The 27,412-nt window shown below is 45.0% G+C and overlaps 1 protein-coding gene and 1 long non-coding RNA gene across 6 annotated transcripts in view; one reads left to right on the top strand and one right to left on the bottom strand.

The window, feature by feature from the left end:
- Positions 1–27,412, top strand: part of ALPK2 (alpha kinase 2) — a 120,128-nt gene that overhangs the window by 21,803 nt on the left and 70,913 nt on the right. For all 3 annotated transcript variants that reach the window (XM_041739702.1, XM_041739703.1, XM_041739701.1), the window contains one exon: positions 22,416–24,150. In XM_041739702.1, the coding sequence (XP_041595636.1) occupies positions 22,416–24,150 (1,735 nt within the window). The remainder of the gene's footprint in view (positions 1–22,415; positions 24,151–27,412) is intronic.
- On the bottom strand, positions 2,463–26,788 carry LOC121481977. Of its 3 annotated transcripts, XR_005985471.1 has the most exons (5): positions 26,570–26,788; positions 19,897–19,992; positions 14,304–14,430; positions 10,902–10,996; positions 2,463–3,948 (listed from the first exon to the last, which is right to left on the bottom strand). It is a non-coding gene; the product is annotated as an uncharacterized LOC121481977 (long non-coding RNA). The 3 variants fall into 3 exon arrangements; XR_005985470.1 differs by lacking the exon at positions 10,902–10,996; XR_005985472.1 differs by lacking the exons at positions 10,902–10,996; positions 26,570–26,788 and adding an exon at positions 22,394–22,531.

Raw genomic sequence — 27,412 nt, 5'->3', positions numbered from 1 at the left:
GCATGCTTGGGGACACCTGGGTGGCTCAGCGGTTGAGCATCTGCCTTTGGCTCAGGGTGTGGTCCCAGGATCCAGGATCAGGTCCCGCATCGGGCTCCCTGCAGGGAGCCTGCTTCTCCCTCTGCCTGTGTCTCTGCCTGTCTCTCTCTGTGTCTCTCATGAATAAATGGATAAAATCTTAAAAAAAAAAAAAAAAGAGTTGATGTTCTTCCAACTGAACCAGCCAGGTGCCCCAAGATGAAAAATTATTTACATCCTAAAACATTCACCTGCCAATGTAGTTTGACTTCTACCAGTGTGTTAAATGCTGCTTAGGCAAATGAATGGTATTTTGTGCAAATGTCCTCCAAAGATTAAAGGCTGGTTGTCAGGGGCAGCCTGGGTGGCTTCCCGGTTTAGCGCCGCCTTTGGCCCAGGGCATGATCCTGGAAACCTGGGATGGAGTCCCACATCAGGCTCCCTGCATGGAGCCTGCTTCTCCCTCTGCCTGTGTCTCTGCCTCTCTCTCTCTCTCTCTCTCTCTCTCTCTCTGTGTCTCTCATGAATAAAAAAATAAAATCTTAAAAAAAAAAAAAGCTGGTTGTCAGTTATCATATTAGTCTCGGATTTTCTTGCCATCATCAGGACACCAGAAACCACCAGATTAACTCATAGTTCCCCAAAGAAAAGTACTTTTGTTTTTAATCTACCTGAGTTTAGTCTTTAGGTCGTTAAATCTTCACTCTCAGGTGTTCAAAAGCTCCTCTTCCTGTGTTTCCCAAGGATTTTTTTTTTCCTGGCTTCATAAACCCAATCTGCAGTTCCACTCTGGTCAAGAACTTATCAATGGACCTTCTGATTTTACCTCTTTCCTCACCTGGCACCGTCCTCTATCCCTGGTCCCTGGGTTCTCCTCCACATACCCCTCTAATCTTGTAACACCATGTACTTTGAACAAGTGAGATTGCTCGAGGAGATTGATCAGGGCTGTTGTGACCTTTACATACCACAGGTCAAGTGTGCTTGGCAGGGGAGAAGTGGAAAGCCAGGAAAGCATTCCAAGGGAGGGCGACGTTAATAAGAGCATGGTTTGCACTGTAGCATGAAAACATTTTTTTTTTTCAAAATATGTGGGGGTTGGGAGGAGGAGAATAAAATGCAAATAGATGTTTTCTACTTCATAGAAAGTGAATTTTGAGGAGTGCGTATACGTGCAAGGAATTGTGGTCTTTTGTGAACATGATTTAAGGCAGCCAAACAGATAATCTGTCCAGGAACCCACACCTAGAGAGAGGCTCCTCTCCTCAGCAAGGAGGTCACGAGCAATCACATCCCACCACGATGAGAGAGCACGGATTGCGAGAGAGGTGGGAGGGAGGGGAAGCTGGAGTGAGTGGGGTTGGTCAGAAAGCCTGGATCCAAGGCAGGGATGAGGCTGCTCCTTCCATCCCTCCTTAGCTCAGCAGTCCAGCCTGGGGTAGGCTGGAGGTGTGCCCTGCAGAGGACCTGGTGGGGGCCACGCACAGTCACTATGAACCAGTCTGTGCTTGATGTCTATGGGTTGAATAGTGTCCTCCCCAAAATTCACGTTCATCTGGACATCAGAATGTGACCTTATTTGGAATTAAGATATTTTCAGTTGTAATTATTACTGAAGGGGAGATGGTGGTAGATTGACCACAAAAAAAAAAAAAAATTAAAAAGTGGGTTTTAATTCAGTAACTGGTTTTTTTTAAAAAAGGAGAAAATAGACACAGATGGGGACATAGCCATGGGAAGACAGGCAGAGCCACAGGGATTCAGCTACAAGCCAGGAAATGCCGAGGACTGCCCCCACCCCTGGAAGCTAGGAAGGGGCAAGAGAAGATTCTTGTCTAGAGCCTTCAGAGGGAGCATGGCCTTGACAACCTTGATTTGGGACTTCTAGCTTCCAGAACTGTGAAAGAATAATTTTTTTTTTTTTTTTTTTGCTACTCTCTTCATAGTAGTGTGTTATGACAGCTCTAGGAAACTAAAACATGATATATCTGAACATTTTAGGGAAAAAAAAGTGCTACCATTTGCCTATCTTGACTTAGGGGTGACTGACTTCTCTGATAATGTAGTACTGGTCCCAAAATACCAGGGCCACCTGGGAGGCATCTATGAGTCAAGGGGCAAGGAACATTTTTCCAGTTATGCCTCAAACTGGATATTGATTACTTAAGATTGTGAAGGAAAGATCAATATGAAGATTTCCTGGGTCACTTGTGTTTTGGCCCCCAGGGAACATTTGACAACGTCTGGAAATATTTTTGATTGTCACGGCTGGGAGGGGATGCTCCTGGCATCCAGTGAGGAGAGGCTGCTAGACATTGGACATTGCCCAGGGCAACGCCCTACAACAGAGAACTATCCAGTCTAAAATGTCAGTAGTGTTGAGGCTGAGAAGCTATGTAATAAACCACCACAAAACAGAGTTCCTTGAAATGGCAGTGTTTTATTATTTCTCATGGTTCTGTGGGGGTGGCTGTGGTTCCTCTGCTGGGTTGGCCTGGCTCACTCAATGCTCCCTCTGGCCACTTGAGTTTGAGGATTGGTTGGGCTGGAAGGTCCAAGACGGCGTCACCAACAGGTCTGGGAGTTGATGCTGGTTGTTGTCTGGGCCACCTCAGCTGTCTTTCACATGGGCTCCTTTCCTCCTCCAGGAGGCTAGAACTGGCTTCCCCATGCTGTGGTCTCAGAGCAGCATTCCAGGGGAATGGATCTGCAGGCCTTTTGGGTGCCACCGTAATACCAATTCCAATACATTCCCCTGGTGGGAGCAAGTCACTGGACCAGATTTAAGCAGCACAAAAGTAGAAGCCACTTCTTTAAGAGTGGATTGGCAAAGTCACATTGCAATAGGGCGTGCGTAAGTGCACGGGAGGAAATTGTGGCAAACTGTGTGATCTACTACACCCTCTCTCCATCTAACACGTACCTAATTAATCTTTTAAATCACCTACTTTAGCCTCTTCATCCTGCTGGAAAACAACTTTCTAAGGCTCCTTTTTGCCTATAGGACAATTCTTTCCATTCCTAATCCATTCATTTATTCTGCAAACATCAAGCACACTTGGTAGGTTCTCATCAGCCCTAAATAGGAGCATGCGGAGGGCTAAGAAAATGTCTCACCCCTGACTTCTGTGATCTCACAGTCCAGCGGAGGAAGCAGACACAGAAGAAGACAATTAGCAGAATGAGTCATCTTTTTTCTTCCTGATACCAACCAATTCTGACACCAGCTGGCTGTTCTACAATTCAGTTCAGTTCTGACAACCAGATATTCAGAGGTAGCATCAGACTCCACAGGTTTAAGATCTCCCTCCCTCAAGATCACCCCCTCGTCCTGCTTCAGACATCATTAGTTGCAAGTATTTGGTCCCTGGTCACTTCTGTCTGGCTGGCTACAAAGTCGGGGGATTCCCATAATCTCCTCTCCCCCCTTCAGGTTGTGTAATTGGCCAGAACAACTCAGGACTCAGGGGAAAACACTTTACTTACCATAATCCTTTTATTATAAAGGGCACAATTCACGAACAGCCAAACAGAAGCGATACATAGGGCGAGGCGTGGGGTCAGGGCTGCAGCACTTCGTGACCTCTCCAGGTTTGCCCCTCTCCTGGAACCTTGATATAGTCACCAGCCTGGGCCTTTTCTCAACCCAGTCCTTTAGGGATTTCTCTGGAGCTTCCATTATGCAGGCACGAAATGATAGAGTTTTTGGCCAATGGTGATTAACCATCTCTAGCCCCTCTCCCTCCCCGGAGGTCTGGGCCTGGGGCTGAAGTTCCAACCTTGTAATCTTGCCTTGGTCCTTCTTGGTCCTTCAGAAGGGTCCCCCTTCTGAAGCTTGCCTAGGGGTTTCCAGGCACCAGTCATCTCATCACCACACAAAAGACATCACTCCAGAGATTCTAATGGTTTCAGGAGCCATGTTCCAGGAACCTGGACAAAAATTGAGTATTCATTTTTTTTTAAGATTTTATTCATTTAAATGAGAGAGAGAGAGAGCATGAGCAGGGGAGAGGCGAAGAGGGAGAGGGAGAAGCAGACTCTCTGCTGAGCAGGGAGCCTGACTCAGGGGCTCGATCCCAGGACCCCAGGGTCATGACCTGAGCTGAAGGCAGATGCTTAACCCACTGAGCCCCCCAGGTACCCCCTGCACATTATCCTTTACTTGGCTTCTGTCTGTCTCCTGACTGGACCGAAAGCTCTGTGAAGCCTGGACTTTTCGTTCAGGGCTCAGTCGATATTGGCTACATGAAGTTAGTGACTTCTGCTTCACTGATGTCCTCTCTTCTTTGTTGGAAGGTCAGCTCCTAGGGGCAGGGAGTGGGATTTCTGTCATCTCTTATCCCCACAGACTCATGTGTTTGTAAATGATGACAAAATTCTCCAGGTCCTGCCTCAACGTCCTCATTTTCACTGTCACCATGCTCTGCCCCTTGCTAGCTGTGTGGCCTTGAGCAAGTCCATTAACTTCTCTGTGCTTTGGTGTCTTCATAAAGTGATCTTTTGTGATCATTTAAATGAGATTTTTCATTCAAAATGGTCAACAAAGTGTGCATTAAGCATGCAACAAGTTTCAGTTATTAGTTAATAATTGATGCCCTTTTCCCGACCACTCCCTGAAAGCAATGTGGTCCCAGAATTACTCTGAAAGAGTTACTCTGCCCTAGCTGACAGCAGTTGTACTTAGAGCCAGGATAATTTTATCTGAATAGTTTTGAAAAGCATTAGAGTCCCTGGAGAATTTTCAAAGCCAGGAAAGAAGTGGACATTTAACAGGTGAGCTGGAACCCAGCCACAAGTTGAAGCTGCTTTTCTCATATATGCTTGTACTTGAAACCCTGTTTGGAAGGTTTTTTAGATGGTCAAATCTGTGACTGTAGTGATGCCTTAGACTTTTTAGTTATTCCTCACATCTGAGTGGACAGATGCCAGGAGCACCGGGACACTGTTATATTCTCGAAGCCATTCTGGTTTGTCACAAAGAGCTGTTTATAAGTTCTTGTTGTCTGAGCCAGACACTGGTTTCTGGAGGCCATCACCCTCTTTCTGGACATGATCACCCAGGGAAACCCAGACTCCTTGCCAAATACCTAAAAAACATGAGTCGTTGGTCAAAAATGAGTCTGGGCAAATGAGTATTGGAGAATTAGTTTCAAACATCTCGATCCCTGCAAGAAACACTTCAAGCCACACATCCTGCTAACAGCAGAATTGTCACCATCAATGTTACTTACAAAGGAAAGGTGGTTTTCCTTTATTTCCACCATTTAGAGCAATGATCTGAAGCCAGGTTGTCCCATCTGGGATGTAAATCCCAGATCTTATATACTGTATCATCTTCAGCAAGTTACTTAGCCTCTCTAAGACTCAGTTTTCTCATCTGCATAATGGGGATAATGATAGTACTGCTTTATGGGATTGGTATGGGGATTAAATCAGGATGGGCGATTCAGAATTCTCTGTAAATAATATTTTATGCAATTTGAACATGCCCCCACACTGAACTATCATTTTTGACCTGATTAAAAATAGGGCAACTTGGAGGTAAGACGGGTAGCAGAGCTTGGCAGCATTTTCCCTCGGCTATTTCCCTTTGGAGGATGAGATGTAATTAATGTGTTTCATCAAGGGACCATTGGGTAGAAATAAAGATGACTGAATCCTGCTATGTCTTGGCTAAGACAGAAAAGGCATTCCATCTGAGGTTGGAAAGCATTTTGTGAACTTTGTGTTCCTGTGAGCTTAAGTAGGTGTAACAAGTCTTAAGGATGACTGGCGGAACTTTCTGCACCCCGAAGGCCTCTGTGTTCCCAGCACAGAGCCCAGGCAGGCGTTCTTCCTGAATGATTTCAGCATCCTGGGCATTCCTCAGACCATGCCTCGAGCATTTCTTGAATGAGTCCTGAGGGTCTGACAAGAAACTCCCATTTAGTCCCCAGGGTGACAGGTCTGTGCCGAGAATCCCCCTCCTGTCCCCACACTCTGGTTTTGACTTTGGCTAGGTAAGTGTGTCAGAGGAGTGAATGGTTATGGGAGCCACACTTTGGGACACTCATCTTTTCCTGGGCAGTTGCTCCCACTGTGGTGCTGGCCCTCAGGGCAAATCGACGCTAGTTTGGGAGCAGGTGACAGACTGAGTCAGGAGCCCCTCCCAAATGTTGGGACAGAGAGGAGTGCAGTAATCCCTGGAAATTGGATGCGTGCTAAATGTCTTTGTAAATGCCACTCCATCAACACCTTCTGGGGACTTAGAGCAGACGGGTAACATTAGGGAAGTTTGGGGCCAACTGGGGTTCATTCTTAATTCGTAATCACAGAATCTTGGTCCAACACTTCTGATGATTGACAAGATGGGGAGCCTCACTGATGTAGAAATCACAGCATTAGTGCTAGTGATCACTTGACTGACTCCCGTTTTAAAGGTGAACGTCATAAAGATGCTACTTGACAAGGACAGACAGCGACTTGGGGGAAGAGCTGGAACCAACTCAGGCCCCATGAGTCCCAGGATGGGCTTTGCTCCAACTCTGAAGAAAGGGGTGTTGGGCAGTGGGTTGGCCGGGGAGTGCAGGACTAAGAACAAAATTTGGTTTGGGAACATGTGTCCTTGTCCTGGCCAGCACAGCCTTATTTTCTGCCTCTCAGCCAAGAGTCCCCCATGAAATTTACCTCCATCTTTGCCCCATCACGCCTGGGAGCTTCTCCTATCTCTGACTCCATTCCCCTCCTCCCTGTACTTTTAGTAACTCAGTTCTGAGCCACTTTGGAACTCAAAGATGTTAATGAGGTCTATTGGCTTGCTCCCACAGGGCCTTTGCACTTGCTCTTCCTTCTACCCAGAATGTTCTCTCCCCACGTAGCCCCATGGCTAGTTCTTGCATCTGCTGCAGCTCACCTCATCACTTAGAGCTTCTCTGACCAGTCACCAATAGCTCTACCTGCCCCAGCATGTCCTACCTTTCTTATCTTGCTTTATTTTTCACATAGCACAGGACATAATGTGTGTGTGTGTGTGTGTGTGTGTGTGTGTGTATACATATACTTAACAACTTTGTGTGGGTGTAGTTGACACACAATGAACTGCACATTTAAAGCGTTCAATCTGGTAAGCTCTGATATGTGCACACACCCATGAAGCCATCACCACCATCAAGATGAACATGTCTGTCACCCGCAAACGATTTCTCGGTGTCCCTTTGCAGGCTGTCTCGGCCATTCATCCTTACACAGCAACCCATCTGCCTTCTATCACTGGAGGCTAGTTTGTCTTTTCTCGAATTTTATATAAATGAGATCATAGGGCATGTACTCTTCTGTACCTGGCTTCTTTCACTCTTCATGATTATCTTGAGAATCATCTGTGTCCTTTGCTGTGTCAATAGTTCATTCTTTTTTATCATTCAACTGTGTTTCAGTGTTTCATTGTTTGGCTCAACCAGAATTTGTTATTCCATTCACCTGTTGATGGACACTTGCATTGTTTCCAGTCATGATGCATATTTATTTGTATTTGTGTTTATTGTGAGGATCCCTCAAGTGGATTGTAAATTCCATGGGAGCAGAAATATGTACAGTGTTCCTTGCTGTACCCCAGAGCCTGCCCAGTGCTTGGTTATCATCACACATTCAGTAAAGATCTATGAGATAAATTATATAATGCATTCAGTGCTTTTGCTGTATTCTCTACAGTTTTGCCAAGAGAGGGGGGAATGCTGACGGGGTTCAGGACACATTACCTCAAAATATGGCACCTTGGCATATTAAATAACTTAAGCTGAAGGAATTATTAAAAACAGCAGAAGGAGGAAGGTCTGAGCGCTCCTTCCCCCACAACCATCCTCTCCCTGCTTCCCTGCAACAGGTCTTAAAACTCCTCTGAGAAAGGTACATTTCCTGTGCCAGGGGGAGAGGAGACATCTTTATCACCAGAGACAGGCAATTTGGGGCCAGGAAATCTGTACAAACAACCTTGTCAAACTCATTCTTACCTTCCTAGTTACTTCTTTACCATTTGCTACCTTTAGCCCAAACCCCTCTGTCTTATCGATTTTTCACAAACTTCTTGTTTCTTTGTCTAAAATGTATCAAACGACTCTGCTCTCGTCACTTCTTTGGGTCTTCACTCTCCCGCGAAGACTCCCTTGTAAAAATTCAATAAAATGTGTATGCTTTCCTCCTGCTAATCTGTCTTCATCAGTTTAATTTTCACATCTGTTCAGGGACTCTGAATAGTTGAGGAAACTTTTTCCTCCCCTGCAGAACCATTCCATGGGCAGCCATATGAATGTGGGGGCCTGATTTAAATTACTATGGCTTCTTGGTGGCCAGCCAACTATTACTTTAGAGGCTGTGCGGTCTAAGGGGATTGTGAAGATAGGAAGTAATTATAAAAGGCCCTTGGCAGGAGCTGTAGGAGCAGACCACTGTGTCAGCAGCTCCCGTGGCCATTTGAGCTCCCGGGAGTCTGCTCTTCTGGTCATTATGCTGCTGCCCCTTCTCTGTCCTTATCATTTCCCATTCACTGAGTTGCCAGGCCAGCAAGGCAGAGGTTTTCCCTGCTCTCCAGCCCAGGCCAGCCTTCCTGCAACATGAGATGCTCCTCTCAGGTGCCATGTGGCTCCCGGCTTTCCTGTGGCTGCCTGGGGCCACACACCTACTCAGCCACAGGATCCCAGAATATGGGATCAAGGCAGAGGCACAGTGAGATGGCCCAGAGGAATGAAAGAGAGGGACATAACATGCACTGAGGCTCTGGCAGGGCAGGACACAAAGAGAAGCAATTGAATTGTGACAGTTTCTTCCCTGACCACAGACTCTCAGATTGCTTTTGAGAGAGAAGTTCTCAGGTCTGGTTTTGTGCCTGGGTGGAGTGGTTGTTTTTTTTAAAAAAGCAAAACTAGCTCCAACACGCACAGAGCTGGATGTGGGGGCAGCTTGTCAAGCAATTACTGGGAACTCAGCTCAAATTGAGCAGTGAGTCAAGTGACAGCTGATATTTTTTTGAGAATTTAATAAAGGGACTTTCACTTTTTAGAAACATTGGAGTCCTGGAGCTGGAAGCAACTCTAAGAACTTGCCGCTCAAAGGTGATTTCAGAGCCATAGCAGCAGCGGCAACCATAGCCCCTGGAGCTCTCTAGAATGCCCAAGTCCTGACCCCTTCCCCTGCCAGTTGGATTCTGCATTCTAACAAGATCCCAGGAGATTCCTGTGCACAATGACACGTGAGAAGCCCAGCTCTAAGGATTATCCCACACCTGGCTCTCTGTGACACACAAAGAACTCTAAAAAATACTGATGCTCAGGTCCTACACCTAAGAATGGCTGATTTAATTAATCCAACCCAATTGGTTTTTTACTTTATAGATCACCCAAGACCCAGAAAGATCATGGGAGTCTTCAAAGTTCTTAACAACTGGTTAGGAACACAGCTACTATTTGAAGTGAAAAAGTCTGTCTCCTAGGACTCCTGTCCTATTATATTACTCACTGCATTTCTCTCTACCAGAGCCGTCCTCTAAAACAAAATCTACTAACATGTGTGCTGGATTGTAACTCAAAACGAAGTGATCATGAGGCTTGCCTTCAAAAAATAAGGATTAATGGAGGGCCTATGGTACACTAGAACCATTCAAAACCCCAGGGACCCAGTAGGGAGCACAGTGAAGTCCTGATCTCATGGGACGGGGGTAAAGAAGGAGTCACACCAGCAAAACCAGTAGTGTCAGGTGACAAACAGTAAAGGAGGTGGGGAAGGGAAGGAGTCTTGGGAAGAAGGGGTCTCTGCTGAGGTGCTAGGAGCAGGGGTGTGAAGGGTGAGAGCAGGAGAGGGCTGGGATTATCCTGGGGCAGAGTGTTCTCTCCAGAGGGACCAGCAGGGGCAGAAGGAAGCTGGAGGTGGGAGCATGCAAGGTCATTGCGGCTATAGAGGAGATAGAGCAGAGTGGGGAAGACCCACAAGCAGCAAAGCCATCATCCAGACAAGAGAGGAAATGGCCCAATCTAGGGTGGACCTGGAGCATGTGGCGAGGAGCCACCAGGTTCTGTATCCATCTGCCAAGAGTTCCTGCTGGATTGGATGCCGAGGGGGAGTGAAAAATGGGACTCTGAGCTGTGCCCCATGAATGATTAGTAGAACGGAATCACAATTTTTTTTGAGACAAGAAGCAGGCCTGGATTGCAGTCAGTTGGGTTTTTGACGAGTTAGCAGTACTGGTCTTTATAAGCTAACTGGCTTTTATAAAAGAACTCTGGGTCTTCCAGTGTCTAGTGGTGTGTTGTTTTTGGCCTGTTCTCAAGATGCCATGTCTTTCATGGACAGATTTATAATTTAATATAGGAGTTCTTCTGTTGTCACAATGTGCCTTGAGATTTCTGGACACACTCGGGCATTCTGCTAGCTTGGGTGGAATGTAGGGACCGTTTCTAACTACCCTTGGGTTTTCTTTTGATAAGAAGGTCCAGCTGTTAGGGCGCCTGGGTGGCTCAGTTGCTAAAGTGTCTGCCTTCGGGTCAGGTCATGATCTTGGGGTCCTGGGATCAAGCCCTGTGTTGGGCTCTCTGCTCAGTGGGGAGTCTGCTTCTGTGCCTCCCCCCACCACTTGGGCTCTCCCTCTCTCTCAAGTAAATAAATAATTTTTTTTAAAAAAAAAGAGGGTTCAGTTGTCTGTTTACTAAGCCTGATGGTAGTAATGCTGGAGGTTTTTCTTTTTCTCCTTTCTGAAGTCAGTTTGCTTGTTTCCTATTTAAAGAATATCTGGTCAGCCTACATTGCTCCCAGAGGCTCAAAAAGCTGTCAAAAGCTTTGCACTTTTGTGTCAAAATAGAGCCAAGAAATCACTCCTGATACATGCCCAGGCAAAGATCCCTCCTCTCCCATCAACTTACCAATTCCTCTAGCTCCTTCAGGGCCACACAGGAGCTAGCATTCATTTAGCTCAGTGCTTCTGAGCTCTGGTTCCCCTTTAGAATCACGTGGGAAGCTGCAAAAATATGCATGGTGAAGCTCCTCACCCTTGAGATGCTGCTTAATTGCTTTTGGGGGGGGGGAGGGACCTTGACACTGGTATCCCCCCCCCCATATTAAATACTTCATTCTTTAGAGTACTTTTAGGTCCACTGCAAAGATGAACAGAAAGTACAGTTTCCATACCCGTCCTTGACTCACCACACACACAGCCTCCCCCACCATCTCCATCCCCCGCCAGAGTGGTAGAGTTACCATCAGTGAGCCTATGTGGAGCTGTCATTATCACCCAGAATCTGTGGTTTACATTTAGTTCACTCTTGGTGTTGCACAGTCTATGCTTTTGGATCAATGCGTAATGACATGTATTCACCATTATAGTCTCATACGGAGTTGTTCACTGCCCTAAAAATCCTCTGGCCCTGTTATTTTTGAAAAGCACCCCTAGTGATTCTAACATTCAGCCTGGGCTGAGAACTACTGATTTAGTGCTTTCTGTGTGCTGGGCCCTGCTTTAAGCACTTCTAGGAATTACCTCCTATAGTCCTCAGGTCATCCCCTGCTGTAGGTACAGTCACAGTACTTTAGTAGCTTGTCAACATCACACAGTGAATGGGCAGTGTGTGAACCCAGGCAGTCTTGCTGCAAAGTCTGTCCATTAACTACTGTGCCATACTGGCTTTGCCATCTGCCTCTTCCGTCTGTTCAGAATTGCACTCGGGTGAAGAGGAAAAGTAGAATTTCCACTGCAGTTCACATGTGCCTTGTGCTCCTGAGCAGGACTCTGTGCCTTTCAGCCCACAGCTTCTGTCTTTAGGGCCCTTTCCCCACCAGCTCATTTCTTTACTGTCCCTTCCACATGACCTGCTCATTTCAGCTCTGGTACATCTGCCACGAATGCCCTCGCCACTCCCCCCCCAAACCTGGAGCCAAAATTTAATCCTTTCCACTATGCTCAAGTTCCAGCCTCCTGGCATGTTGTCTGAAGATCCAGGCCACCCTGACCTCTCCCCTCCTAGCACCAGAAATGCTCCCTTGCCTTAATTGGGCCTTTTGGGATTCAGTGACACTAGAGTTTGCAAATTGCAGTTTGCCCCCTGTGTAACACCTGAAAGTCTTATCTCTCTGCAAAATTGGAGCTCCCCTGGGGAAGGAGACCATCAATATACCACTGATTTCTCTCCCCTTTCTCAAGTCCCACACACTGGCTGGGCATGTATTGTGGTAGGTCCAATAGGACATATGGGAGAATGAGGTGTTCCTGCTCCGGCAGGGACCACAGCCCATGTCAGGTCTGGAGAGCAGGAGCCCTCCATCCTCCCCCTGGCACACTGTGAACCTGTGCTGAGCATCTTACGGAATGGTTTCTGTTCCCCTCTAAATGACTGCTTTGATCTGATTCCCAGGGATTCCCAGTTGGAGCCTGAGGTCCAAACTCCTCAGTCTCAGGTGGAAAATCCCCCACAGTCTGGGCCCTGCCCAAGCCCTGGTGGGTGACCACATCTCCTGATTTATCTGAGTCAGTCTCTATTTCCCTGGCATGGCCCTGGTTTCTGCCTGCAGTATTGGTGTAAGTATTAATAGTGTCCCTTTTCATTCTCAAAACTGTTCTGTTTAAATAATGAATACTGCAGTGGCACTAGCTTTTAGCTCACCACTCCCCTAGGATCTCACCTTGAGGCTGTTCCTTGTGCCTGGGATGACCAGCTCCCTCCCCAACCCCAGGCATATACCAACTTTCCCGCCAAAATCCTCCTGTGTATGTCCTGTTTTCTGTATACTCAGGAAACCTTCCCTCATTATCTTGTGTCCCCTGACCCGGCTCTCCATAACTAGTCATGTTTTTGATAGCCCTTGGCACGTACTGTCCTGTATTGTAGCCGCTGGTATAGATGCCTCATTTCTCTTATTAGATGAGAAGCTCTTAGGAAGAGCCAAGGAATTTACTATTTTTATCTTCTACACGGAGCCTAACACAGTGCCTTATGCCTTAATTTATAAGAATTATAAATTTCTTATAATTTCTTAACTGTGTTACTTAAGATTGTCACATCTCTGGTCTCAGCTCCAACTGAGTCAGTGAACTAAACCACCCTCTATCAGTCAGGGTCTAACCAGGAAGACAAAAACTATTTTCAAGCATTCAATATGGGATTGTGTGGGTGATTGAGCCACAGGGTCACCCGGAGATGAGCATCAGCAGGAAGCCACCATTCCCTAGGCTGCTCAGTCAAAGGGAGGTGGCGGGACTACTAGTTCTGGGTCACAGGACAGAAGCTGGAACCCTGGTGGGCCCGTCCTGTGGGACCTGGAGCTACTGAAGAGGACAGAAGGGATGTCCTCTTAGAAATACTACCTGAGGGGAGCCTGGGTGGCTCAGTTGGTTAAGCATCTACCTTCGGCTCAGGTCATGATCCCAGGGTCATGGGATAGAGCCCTGGGTGGGGCTCTCTACTCAGCAGGAAGACTGCTTCTCCCTCTCCCTCTGCCTGCTGCTTTCCCTGCTTGTGCTCTCTCTCTCTGTGTCAAAGAAATCAATAAAATCTTGAAAGAAAGAAAGAAAGAAAGAAAGAAAGAAAGAAAGAAAGAAAGACCACCCAAGGGTGACTTTTCCCATCTTCCCGCTCTCCAATCTCCTGCTGCCCTGTAGTCAAATATAGCAGGAAGCCAGTGGTCCCGGGAGCCAGGGGCGGCACAGCTCCAAGTCCCCTTTCAGTCTTCAGACTTGTGGTTCAATAAATGCATCGGAGAAATGAGTGAACAGGTAAATGTATGTGGAAACTCCTCATCAGTTTTGAGGTGTATCTAGCTCGTAGAAAGTATGATCAAGAAGTTCCGTGTGTTCCTAGAATTAGAATTCTCCCATTTCTTCAACAAACATAGCTTTGGGGCACAAAAAAACCCAAGCCTTTCTTATTCCTTTAGTTATCCTGAATAATTCAATCAATCAAACTGATAGTAGCAGTTAGGCAAGTAACAAGATATGGACACTTAGTGTAAGAAAATACTTTGACCTTCACCTGGTGCTGTGACGGGGGCAAGGACATGGATGTCATCATGTAAGTATTTATTGAGCCTGGTGCTCTCCCTCCCCTCTGCTGCACTGGGCAGGCAAGGCTCAGAAAATCTGCAGGGTGGGGAGGGAATGGGAGGGGGGCTTCAGAGGCCTCCCACCCCCCCATCCCCCAACCCGAATTCCTGGCTGCCCCAGGGAAGACAACTGCAGACATTTTGTTCCCAGGTCTTGTTTCCCTCCACTGGAAAGTGGAGAGCATAGTAAAATAGAACAATACCTGAAACCCAGGGAGGATTTCCTGTCTTACCTCCAGCCAATCGCTTGAGCTTTGTCTCCCACGAACACTGTCCTCAGGGTGTCTGGTCAGATTGCAGGGTTTGTTTCAGCAATTTTAATCTTGGTTGGGAGAGTTTTCTGGGGAGCAGGGGAATGACCTCCAGGAGACAAAAGGGAGAAGAGAAGCAACCTGAGCCGGGGAAATCCACTTTTCAGTCTGCGCGGGAGTAAGTCATTCTATTTTATTTGTCAGTGGAATGGTGAGTGAATAGATGTATGAAGGAATGAATGTGCAAATCCAATGCCCCGAGGGGGCAGTAATGGTGGGGGTTGTAGGGATTTCATTTATTTATTTTTATTTTTTATTTTTTATTTTTATTTTATTTTATTTTTTGGGGGGGTTGTAGGGATTTCAAAGAATACCAGGTCTGATAGGTCTGTTTTGCTGGTAGCTAGAGAAAAAAAATTGATTCCTTGTCTTCTTTTTGCACCTGTTACATTCTATTCCTCAACCCCCTATTTTCATATTCTTATTTGCCCTGTTCTAGTTCTCACCCACATTTATAATCCTTGTTCCCAAAGCACAAAACCATCCTATGATCTTTTGTGCAAGATCTCCAGAAATTCTAACGTCAGCACCCTCCTCCCACTCCTGTATTGATTGATCGAGCCTTCTCCAGCCCCAAATTGAATCGTGTAGACCCATGTACTGAGCATTAAATGAGAATCTCTAGGGGGTGGGATCCAGACATAGGTCTTCTTCCTCTTTGTAAATCAGGAAACTGAGGCCCAAAGAGATGAAGTCATCTGCCTAAGACAGCACCTAAATGATTATGCTGAGCAACGCGTCAGTCCTCCATTCTGTTGCCCATTTTCCAGAGTGCAAGAGCACTTCTCTGCCAGGTGTTTTGCTGTGAGAGAATTTCTGAGAGCATTTTAAAGCTTCCCTTGGTGAATAGCTTTAATTAATGGTTTTCAAAGTGTGGTCCAGGGACCCCTAGGGTCCCTAATGACCTTTCGGAGGATCTGCAAAATCAAAACTATTATCACAGAAGTACTGAAGCATTATTTGTCTTTTTCACCGTGTTGACATATGTAGTGATGATAAAAAGCAATGGATGGTAAAACTGTTGGTGGCTTAGCATGAATCTAGGCAGTGGTCCCAAATTATACTAGTTGTCATAGAATTCTTCACTGTTATGCAGCCATAGTTAAAAATCAAAACATTTTACTTGATAATGTTTCTGATGCATCAGTGAAAATTGCTAATTTCATTAAATCTTGATGAAGTACTTTTACTGCCTTGTAAGGAAATGGGAAATATGCCCAGAGCATCTCTGGTGGATTTCCTTGAGATGATAGTCATCTTGAGAGATAGTATATGTATTATTATTTAGGTTACAAGCTGAACTAGCCACTTTTTCATGAAGTACAATTTTTTTACTTGAAAGAACAATGGACAAATGATGATCATCCAACCTTAGATATTTGGTGAACATTGTCTTCAAAATAAACAAAGTAGGTCTGCCACTTCAAGGAAAACTTATAGTATCTGCTGCTAGTGATAAAAATCCAAACTTTTAAAAAAGGTACAAACTTCCAGTTATAAAAAAAAGTAAGTCTGGGATGTAATGTACAGCATGGTGACCATAGTTACTAATGTTGTATCATGTATTTGAAGGTTGCTAAGGGAGTAGATCTTAAAAGTTCTCATTATAAGAAAAAGAAATTTGTAACTCACTACAACATTAGTGAGTGATGTTAACTAGATCTATTGCAGTGATCCTTTCACAACATATACAAATATTGAATCATTATGTCATATACCTGAAATTAATGCAATGCTATATGTCAATTATACCTCAATTTAAAAAAATCCAAGCTTTCAAGTATCATTGCAGTCCCTTCTCTGAACTAAGGACTTCAACTTTCTTCAGATATTCTTTCTCCTTTTTTATTCTCCCTTTATGTATATGTTGTGAGCTCACTGGTATCCCACAGACACAGGTCTCTGAGAGTCTGTCCACTTTTCTCCATTCTTTTTTCTTTCTATTCTGAAGACTAGATAGATGCTCAATCATCTGCAAGTTCATCAACTTTGTCTGCTCACCTCTGCTCTTGAGCCCTCTAGTAAATTTTTTCATGTCAATTATTATACTTTTTAACTTCAAAATTTCTATATAGTTCTTATTTATAGCCTCTGTGTCTTTATTAAGACACTCTTCTCACATTTTCCTTTAGTTCTTTAGACATAGCTCCTTTTACTTCTGTGAACACACTTAAAATAGCTAATTTAAAGTCTTTAGCAATTCCAGGGATGGTTTCTACTACTTTCCTTGCCCTCCCAACCCCCATGTATGGGCCATGCTTTAATCTTTCTTTGCATGTCTCTAATTGTTTTGCAAAAAATGGACATTTTAAACATATAATGTGGCGACTCTGGAAAGCAGATTCTCTCCCTTTCACAGTGCTTGTTGTTGTTTGTTTAGTGACTTTTCTGAACTAATTCTTTAAAACCAGTATTCCTTATTGTTTGTGGTCACTGAAATCTCTGCTCAGTTAGCTTAGTAGTTGACTAATGACTAGACAGAGATTTCCTTAGATGCCTGGAACCAGTAAGTCTCTCAGTTTTTGTTGAAGGGCTTTGTGCACATGTTGGGACATGCCTTCAACACTCAGCCAAGCAGTAGACAACTCTATTTTAGCCTTCATTTCCTGCTAGCACAGAGCCTTCAGGTCAGTTAGAGTTGAGTGCTTACTGTCTTCTTAAGTCTTTCCTGAGCATGCATACAGCCCTGGACATGCTAAGCCACACACATGTGCATGGCCTACTAGATTCCCAGAAACATGTTGGAGCTTTTCAATGCCCCCTGTGGGCATCTCATTCCCTATCTTTCCCTCTTAATCTTTTTGGTTAGCTCGTTGTTTGTCTCACCAGTGATCCAGTGCCTCATGCAGCTGTGATGTGAAACAGTTGCCTCTGAATTTTTACCTGACAAATGTCTCAGGAAAAAGGTTGTTCACTCTAGTTGAACTCTGAATCAGAACACATAAAGACAGTCTTGTGAGTATGATTTTTCAGGGAGCCACCAGAGAGGTCAGATAACAATTCACTGAGAATGGGGCTTTGGAGCTGCTCCAACCCTGTTCTGCCCCTTCTGGTGGCTGCCAGACCCCTGACTTCTGCCATGATTGTGAACACTTGGTTTACATGGAGGTGGGGATGAGGGATTGGACTAGGGAAAGTTTAAACACCAGAAAATTTGCTATTTTCCTTGCGATTCCGTTATTTTTCATGAATAAATCTTCAGATTTGTCTTTGGTTAATTTTCAGAATTCTGAAAAAGTTGATCCTGGCAAATTTTGTTAGTGTTCTCATTGCTTTTATGGAGGAGTAAATTTCCAGAAGTTTTAATTCTGCCATTACAGATGTCCCTCACCCTTCCACTGCTACCAAGCAACTTAGCACAGAATTGACTTACGTTGTTATGATTAATTAATATTTGTATTATTTCCCTAACTAGAAATTTCAAAAACTTGTATCCTTCATCAGAAGCTTAACGGTTTCCCAATACTTCCAAATTATTTTGGAATCAACAGTAGGAATATTAATACATGTGATTTTAAAAAGGCATTATTTAGAAGATCTCATGAACCAAGTTCCTCCAGATGAACTAATACATGATGTTACAAAATCATATATGGGTAAAGATGCATGTAAAATGTAGTCTAAACCAATGGATTTTATGTAACTAGTTGATAGGGGTTCAGATTCCACATTGCAACCACTCTTTGTATGGTATCAAAGAAGATGATCTATAATCATATGAAAAGACTATTAAAATGCTTTCTTTTCCAACTTCATATCTGTGTGAGGCCAGATTTTCTCAATATACTTCAACCAAGCCTTATCATATTACAATACAGAAGCAGGTTAAAAAAAAGACCAGCTGTCTTTCATTAAGCTAGATAGTAGCTGTGTGAAAAAAATGTAAAGCAGGGGCACCTGGGTGGCTCAGTGGTTAAGCCTCTGCCTTTGGCTCAGGTCGTGATCCCGAGGTCCTAGGATCGAGTCCTGGGATCAAGAGCTTCTCCCTCTGCCTATGTCTCTGCTTCTCTTTGAATGTCTCTCATGAATACATAAATAAAATCTAAAAAAAAAAAGTAAAACAATGTTACTCTTGTGAAATTTTACTTTGTTTAGGGAAAATATGGGTATTTTAGCATAAATATATGCTATTTATGCTAATATGTAATGAGCTTATTTTTGTTATTTTAAAACGAACAAACGTTTTCAATTTTTCTCAGCTTTAATTTTAATATGGTAAATATTGAAAGATGTAACCCCCATAAACAAAGTTCTTGGGAGTCCTCAATTGTTTTTGAGAGCATAAAGGGGTCCTGCTGCCAAAATATTTAAGAACCTCCGATTTAGACCAACCCAGGGGGTCCAAGCCTAGAAGAAGCCCCATCCACTTAAGGTCACATGTACGTCTTTTTCTTTAATATGGAAATGATTAATTTAGAAAGAATGTAGAGCATTCCAGCAAGACTTTCACAGGGAGGCAGAGGAATGCTGCTGCTTCCTTCAGCCAAAAGGAAAGATATGCAAGCAGGGAACGCAATTAATTGTTCAGGGAATTTCTTCCGGGATGCTTTTGCATTCCTGTCAAATCACTGTGGGGCACACAGGTCACTCTGCCAGCATCTTGCAGATTCGAAAGCCCAAGCCTACTGACACCGTTTCAGCTGCCACCACTGGAGTCTCCTCTTTGAGCTTCTCTTGTTCTTCCAGTTTCCACCGAACAACTTAGCACAGAGCAGACCTACAAGGTTCTCGCAGAGATTCAGATTGTTTCCCCCAGTAGATTGTTAGTCAAAAGGGCTAAAAGGGCCTAAAAGGGCTGGTCATGACATGGCACACATCTCCTTGACTCTCGCTCAGCACTCAACCTAACACTGGGCACCAGAACAAACTCTTCATGAGTGTGTCAGTTGACCAATAAAGATAAAGACTTAGGACAGAAACACTTTATTTGCAAAAATGATCTCTCTACATTTGTCGCTTCCTTTTTCTGAATGTGAATTTTCTAACATGACACACTGAGCTTGACCTTAGAGAAGAAGGCTCTGGTTTCCTAGCCTAGCACCACCACTTACCAGCTTTGTCACTTCAGGGAAATTAATCAACCCCCTTGTGTCTCCACTCGGACACAGGGAGCAGCATAGCACATTGTTTACTAGAGGGGATGGTCAACAAACACAGTACTCCTGGCCAGATTTTCTCCCTCTCTTCTTTAAGATATTTAGAGATAATGATCAAGGACATGTCAACCACAAACCATAAGTCTCTGAAAAGGTCATTAGCTAGTGAGAAGAATCATACTTAATTTACTTCTTAGAGGTCAGTTATGCTTTTTCTCTCTAGTAGATTTAGGATGATTTGTAAATCTTCTATCACCTGAAACACCCCATAAAATCATACATTACTAAATCATAACATTCTCCCATTTGCTTATTTATTTAATCCATTATTTTCTCCATATTTTTCTAAAATTTGTTTGGTTTTACCCTCCTTGGTTCTTGAGAACTATTTCTGTTCTCTGCCTTTGCTAATTTCTCACCTGGTCCCTTGGCTTCTCCAGCTTATTTTCCTCTCTTCCTTTCTGTTCTTTCCACACAAGTCTCGGCAGGTGGTTTCTCTGGCATAGGGATCTGGTCTGGATAAATCAGGAAATCACAATTATTTGGGGCTTCCCAGTAGCCCATGGTATTGTTTTATGCTCTTTCTAAGTTCCTAACTGAGGCTAGGTCTCCAAGGACTAATGGAAAAGAGGCAAGCAGGCAGTGGCATGGGCCATGTGAAGCTCAAACAAAGGCCTCTTTGTCTTCATTCAGCTTTAATTCAGCTCAATTGAGGAGACCTACATGTAAGTAATGAGGATGAGGATGAGGATGTCTCCAAGGGCAGGCCAAGGACAATTTATAGCAGAATGTGTGTGTGTGTGTGTGTGTGTGCTTTTTTTTTTTTTAAAGATTGATTTATTTATTTAAGAGAGAGCCTGCAAGAGTGGGTGAGTGGGGTTAGGGGGAGGGAAGAGGGATGGGTAGAGGGAGAGAGAGAGAGAAGCAGACCCCTGCTGAGCATAGAGCCTGACACACAGCTCTATCCCACCACCCTGAGATCACAACTGGAGCGAAACCAAGAGTCAGGCCTCCCTGTTTGGGACCTTTAAAAGCAGATTCTCAGGCCTTTTACCCGTGGATTCTGATTCAAAAATTTTAGTTTTTTGATGATTCTTCTGCACACTTCTTGAAAACCAGAGGTAATCTGGTCTTAGCACTCTCATATCTTTTTTTTTTTGCCTAAGATTGTATTTATTTATTCATCAGAGACACAGAGAGAGAGGCAGAGACACAGGCAGAGGGAGAAGCAGACTCCCTGCAGGGAGCCCGATCCAGGATTCGATCCCAGGACCCCAGGATCACACCCTGAGCCAAAGGCAGATGCTCAACTGCTGAGCCACCCAGGTGTCCTCCTCCCCCCCTTTAAAATTGAGTTATATTTGACATGCAACACTGTGCATGTTTTAAGGTGTACAACATATTGATCTGATGCATTTATATTGCAGTCTGATTGCCACAGTAGTGTTAGCTAATATCTCTATCATATCACATAATTATCATTTCCACATTCTTATGTGGCATAAGGTTTCTGTTTTGCAAAGCCCCTTCACATTTATTTTTCTCATTGGAACTTCAGAATAACTTTGTGAAGCAGATAGGAGGGGCAGGCACTGTTTCCTCTAGAAAGTGACCCTAAATTTCATCTCCCCATGCTGTTGGCCAAGGCAAATCCAACATGGGCTGTGGCCAGCCTCAGCCACCCCTGGGTGGCTCCTGCTTGTGAATCAGATTATAAAAAACTAAGATATTAACAAAATTGGAATTAGTCTATTATTTTTGAAAAAGAGGCGTATCTGAGCAGACATCCGACTATTGAGGGCTTACGAGCACATGTGAGCTTGGGGAGACAGAGCGATGCTTTCAGTGAGAAGAGAGAGAACAAGAAAGACTGTGTGCCACTGAGGGCCTGACACTGATCCTTCCAGATTAGGAATTTGTGCACATTTTGTTCAGATCAGTCAGTAAATATCTAAACATCACCTCTAATTCTGGCCAGACCCACAGCCGCTGCCTTCTGAAAAGTGCTTTTTGACTTAAGAGCTGGATAATGCATCGAGGGAGACCAGCAATGTTATAGCTACACTGAGGTCAAATGAGATAAATGAGTGCAAATTATAAAGCAAGTGTAATGGGTTTTTATTGGGATTGCAGAGCCTGGAGACAGGCCCTAGTGGGAAAGGTCAGCAAAGCCAGTCAGGCTGGAGGCTACCCGGAGCTCCAGTCAATAAAGGGAGGAGCCACGGGAGGACTGTCTCTCCTGGTGGAGGGTGAGTAGGCTCAGCATGATCCAGGATTCCGTTTCTTCCCTGCTGGGCCAAAGCCGAGCACCTGGCTCCGTCTGTGTAAGTCAGGATGGCATGTGGACCTGGGTTTCCAGCTAGAGGGGCACACGGGGTGAGGTTTAGACTTCAGAGTCATGCAAAATTAAGAGAAAGGGCACTATCCTCCATACACATAATCCCGGCGTGATACCTTGACACCCTCCTGGCAAGAGCCAGGCCTTCCTAGCATGGGCTTCCACAGAGTTATTGCTCATGCTGCTCCCACTGCATGAAGTAGGATTCTTCAGTCCTTCGTGTACAATGTCTCACTCCAGAAAATAGTGTTTTTCTCAAATTCCCATAAAAAGGACTTAAAAAGGAGAGACGAAGAAACCAGATTATAAGATGTCTCCCCATTCATCTGAATAATTCTCAAGCATTTTTCAAGTTGGGGTAAGATGGTGGAAAGTTTTAAGGGAAAATGCTGAGCTTCCTGGATTCTCAGCTCGAGGGCATCTGGAGCCCAGAGGCTGGTTGCCTCTGACCACAAGCCCCCTTCCAGGGAGACCACAGAAGATCTCCTGGAGGGTGCAGCTAAAACCATGGTCATTTTCTGTATGCCATGACGTGACAAATGTTGGCACGTCCATCATCCAAAACATGGCAAACTTACCTGTGTGTTCTCTTCATCCTAGCTGTACCCCTGATGACGCTGCCGTGTATCAGATCTCTGCTAAAAACTGTTCTGGAATGATTTGCTGCTCTGCTTCTGTTGAAGTCAGGTGCTCAGCAGAGAACCCGCAGCTCTCTCCTAACCTGAAAGATGGCAGGGGCCCAGGTTGGCCACCTGCAACAGAGGCGTGTGCACAGGGCAAGACAAATCAGCTGGGGGAGAAAGAACCTCCTTGTGAGGGCGAAGAGTGTATCTCAGCAGGTAGTCCCGTGTCAGCTGACTCCCCCTCCGCCAAATTCAGCCCCTCGTGCTCCCTCCAGTTATTGGCCAACAGTGACACTAGTGCATCCAGGTCTGAAAATCCCTTGGATGTTACGGGAATGAGGCCAATGGAAGAGGCGCCTGGTCCGGATGACACAGAAGAAGTTGCAGTTGGGTTGCTTTTTTCTGATTCAAGTACAATCCCCACTAAACAAAATGTGTGTTACCCCAGGACAGCACATTCCGAAGTATCGAGGCTAAGGGATGGTGCCTCAGGCAGTGATGGCCTTAAGGAGGAAGTCTCAGACTCTGGTCATCCGGATCCTAAAGCGCAGAAGTACATCAGCTTCAGCCTGCCACTGTCAGAGGCGGCCGCATCCGCTTGCCCAGGTGACAGGGACACGATCGACCAGCAAGGCAGCCCACAGGTGTCCAGCGAAGACTCTGACAGTGACTATGAACTTTGCCCAGAGATAACCCTAACCTGCACCGAGGAGTTTTCAGATGATGACCTAGAGTATCTGGAATGTTCCGACGTTATGACGGATTACTCTAATGCAGTCTGGCAAAGGAACCTGCAGGGCTCTGAGCATGTTTTTTTATTAGAAAGCGATGACGAAGAGATGGAATTCGGTGCGTGTTGCCTGGGGGGGTGTGAGCATCTCCTCAGTGAAATGGGTTGTGGGCCTCGGGTGTCGGATGACACGGGGCCTATGGATGCCACCACTGGCTTCTGTGGTTATCACTCACAACCCCAAGAAGTGGGGGTGAGGAGCAGCCAAGCCTCCACCCACAGTCCCTCATCCCTGCAAACGGGGATGATTCTGACTTGGGGGCCTCACCGAGACACGACATCTACGGTGACAGACCAGGGGAGACATAAACCACCCACTGCTTCTGGGGCCGCTGAAAATGATTATCCAGGAATTCGAGGAGAAACCAGAGACAGCCACCAAGCAGGAGAGGAATTCCCCAGTGACAATCTGCTAAACATGGATAAAGCAGTGATAGAGACGGCGATGAAGCGCTTGTCTGGTGAGTTAGAGAAGCCAGGGGTGAGCCAGTGGTTGGAGATCACAGCGGAGAAAAAGGTAGGGGATGGGGGGTCGCTGACCAAGACGGGCTCCGAGAAACCCCCCAGGGTGAAGCGGCCAGGCATGAGAGGAAAACCCAAAAAGCTGAGCCCCAACCTGAAAGAGAGTGCAACAGAAGGCACCCGTAATCTCCTCTATCCCAAAGAACCTGTTAAGCACCCACTAACCCAGAGTGATAAAAGAGACGGTCTTCGTGCCAAAGCAGAAGCTGCTGATAGGAATTCCCAGTTCCCTGCAGGAGAAGGTGCTGTTCCAGCGCCAGCAGACCAAGGAGCAAAAACCCTGCAAACTCCACTGGGCTCAGGCCCCCAAGGAGCGAACTCAGACTTCCAGGGGGAAGGAGTGCCGGTCCATAGGCTGTTTGAAACAAGTGGAGTTCCAGGCTGGAGTGCTCTTCCTCAGGTAAGACTCCTCTCTTTAAAAATTGCTAGATGAAAGGTATTTGTGTGTGTGTGTGTGTGTGTGTGTGTGTGTGTGTGTGTGTGTTTCCCTTCCCTTCATATTCATGATCACTCGACCACAGTGTAAATCAAAAGAAGTCTCCCAGTACCATTAGGGTACTTGTGAATGACAGCTGCTGCTGCTGGGAAGGAAATCTGGTTTTGAAAAAAGGCCCAGATAAACCCTAAGCCATCCTAATTATAGCAAAAGACAGATAGAAGTAAGAGGCACTAATGGGATTCTGGACAGCTGGACAAAGAAATTTGATATTTTGTCTACCGCATGTGTTTTACTAGGCAATGTCTCTATTCAGAAGGGTTCTCAAGCAAATGTTTTGGGTGAAGACCTTAAAAGAAAAAGAAAAGTCTCTTTTGGCAATTTCTCGGGAGCTTTTTGAAAATGGTAAGCGCTGGTTTTAGTCAGAATTCATCGCAAAATGAAAGATTTCAGTGCATCTCAAAGATTTGTAGAACCCACTCAGTGGTGTTGGAGGAAGTAGGAGTCGGTTTCCTTCGCCCAACAAATCAAAGTAGATTTTTCAATGAATGCTTGTTTTTGTTTTTCTTAGATCACAAAGTATAGAAGAGGCTAAGAAGGTACCGCCGGGGAATAAATTTGTTTCACCCTATTACCGACTGGGGGGTATATTTGAAAGAGATTAACAGGAATAATTAATGCACCAAAGATACTGTGTTTGATGTGCGAATGTATTAAAGGCTCCCCAGTGGGCTTTGCATTGATGTTGTGCTGTGCGGCCAAGATTTTATTTTTGCAAATAACTACCTAAGAAAAGGTTTTTCAATTATTTTTACTAGATCTGTGTTCTCCCTCCCCTCAGCTTCATAGTAGGAACCTAGAGATTAGACATATTCCAAAGACGACGGAATATTCCCAAATGCACTCACAGTTACTGCACTCTCTCTGTGAAAAAGTAAACACGTACTACATTGGTTTCTATTGACCCAGTCCTAAAGAAGCCAATCTAAAAATCTCCAGATCTGAGGCAACTTTTTCCTGAGCAAATTGTCTGCTCTGCTGGCCAAACTCACCACATAAAAGTCACATTTGTACTTTACTTTTTGCAGGAAAGCCTGCTTTATCCTATTTGGTTGTTTAACACCTACCATAGGGTGATCACATGCCAGTGACCACAGATGGGTGCCCAGGATAAGTTTATGGAGGTGGTTTAGCCCAATACTAATATGAAATTAGGTTGCAGTGTTCATCTTTTCACATCCATAAACATAGCATTTCCCTTTGTTTTCATATAATGCTCTTCCTGGATCAGCTAAGAACCTTTTTACAGTTGCTTATCCACGTTGAGCATTTCACTGGGCAAATTATCCTCATTATCAAAGGTTCCAGGGGTGGGGGGTGAGGGGGTCAAGTGGCTGGGGAGGAGTACGTGGAGGACAGGAGACTAGTGACAATGATAGTTTCAGACCTGCCACTGGGGAAAGCGCTTTCTAGCTTCCTCAGCTGCCAACAATGAGAGGAGCTAAAGGAAGGAGCCTCCTTAGTCCTCCTCAGCTTACACCCTAAACTGAATTCTGAGATTTGAAGTCCTGGGGACAGCAGGCTCAGTGCAGCTAAATAAAAAGGGCCATCAAAGAATAAAACATAAAAAAATAAAACAGGCCATCTTCAGGACCACAGGCAGCTGCCTAATGCAGATTCTTGTCTCCAGCCGAGTTCTTGTGCGACTCTCACTCCCCTCCCCAGCCATCGGCTGGAGGTCCAAGGTGTGTTTTGTGCTTTGTGGCATAACTAAAGCAATCACCTCCGACCCATAGAGGTGACTTTTTAGAAAGCTTGCATTCTGCAGGTAGTAGGACTGTTTCTCCCTTTGCTGTGCTCCGTGGCAGAGCCAGCCTCTCACTCAAGGGCACCCAGAAACATGAATGGAAGTTGTCTATGGAGGACGGTCCTGTGCAGCCTCTGTATCTGTGCCATTTATCTTCCCTTAACTAAAGTGGGAAAATTTTGCCACAGGGCCAGTGGCATAGTGAGTGCAGATGTTTTTACCCATGCAAAAATTACTAACTGTAGGAGATGCCTGTGTTTCTTGCACACATACACAATATGGCCAAATCTACAGCAAAGGGCTAAATATCATTGGAAACGTGATACAAAAGCATGAGAAGGTCCCTGGGAGCTAAATCTTTTTAGGTGACTTTTTTTTTCTTAAATACTGCTGAAGAAAAAAATTGGTGAATCTTTCTATAACTAAGTCGAAAAGATATTTTAATATTTTATTTTAAATATTTATTCTCAGGCAACTGAGGCTTGTGGGAACTTAAGATATGAAATGGTAACAAATCCTCGGTTGGGGTAATATTAACAAATCTGCCCACTCTTGACTCTTGCCTGATGCACTTACCTTTAGGTGTCTTTTTGTAGAAACAGTGACCACCAGCTTATCTGTTAGTCGTTTGTCTTCATCTGTATATTGCTTTTAGCATTCCAAGGAAGGGTCCATACCTCTAATTCTGCATTTTAAAAATAAGACTAGATTGTAGAGTATCTCCTGCCTAAACATAGGTCTCCAGGTGTACTTACTTCCGGTCTTCCTCTCCTGCTTTTATGTTGCAAGGCCATCTTGTTCTGATTTGTGTTGAAATAGTACTTACCCAGGCTGGGACTGGAAAGCCCCCAATTTCTCTACGTTTATGGAAGATTCCAAAGTTAATCCCGTTTGGGAGTGGAAACACTGAGAGGGTACCCCAGGCTAACTTGAATCATCTTCAAGGGTCACACTGCCAATCCCAATCCTTCACCTTGGTTTTGCTCTTCTTTTATGATCCAACTCAGAGGCATGGCCTGATGACCCGCCCATCTTAAGTTTCCTTGTAGCCACACTGGGGTAAGATCATCCTCACTCTTAAATCAGAAGTGCTGTGTTTGTCCTTCTGCATCGCTGCCCAGCTTCACCCCAGGGAGATTTGCATTTCTCTTTGGGCTCATGGGATCTCAAGTGTACAGTATGAAAGTGTAATCTTCGGTTCTGAGAGTTAAGCATCCTCTTGATCAGGAATCAGCACTAAGCACAGAAGGTGAGCTCCTTGGTGGCAGGGAGTTGGGTCACTGTATTTTGTTCACTGCTATGTCCCAAGTCCTTGGAATCGGGCTGGCCACGTAGTAGGCACTCAGTAGTCGGAAGAGTAAGTAGCCATACGAGATGAGATTTAATTCCATTAATTCCATAATGACCAACGGTTTCAAC

This window comes from Vulpes lagopus, chromosome 24 (assembly GCF_018345385.1).
Source record: "Vulpes lagopus strain Blue_001 chromosome 24, ASM1834538v1, whole genome shotgun sequence".
In the NCBI taxonomy this organism is placed as follows: domain Eukaryota; kingdom Metazoa; phylum Chordata; class Mammalia; order Carnivora; family Canidae; genus Vulpes; species Vulpes lagopus.
Note: the sequence above shows the minus strand (reverse complement) of the source record. Positions and strands in the feature narration are given on the sequence as shown.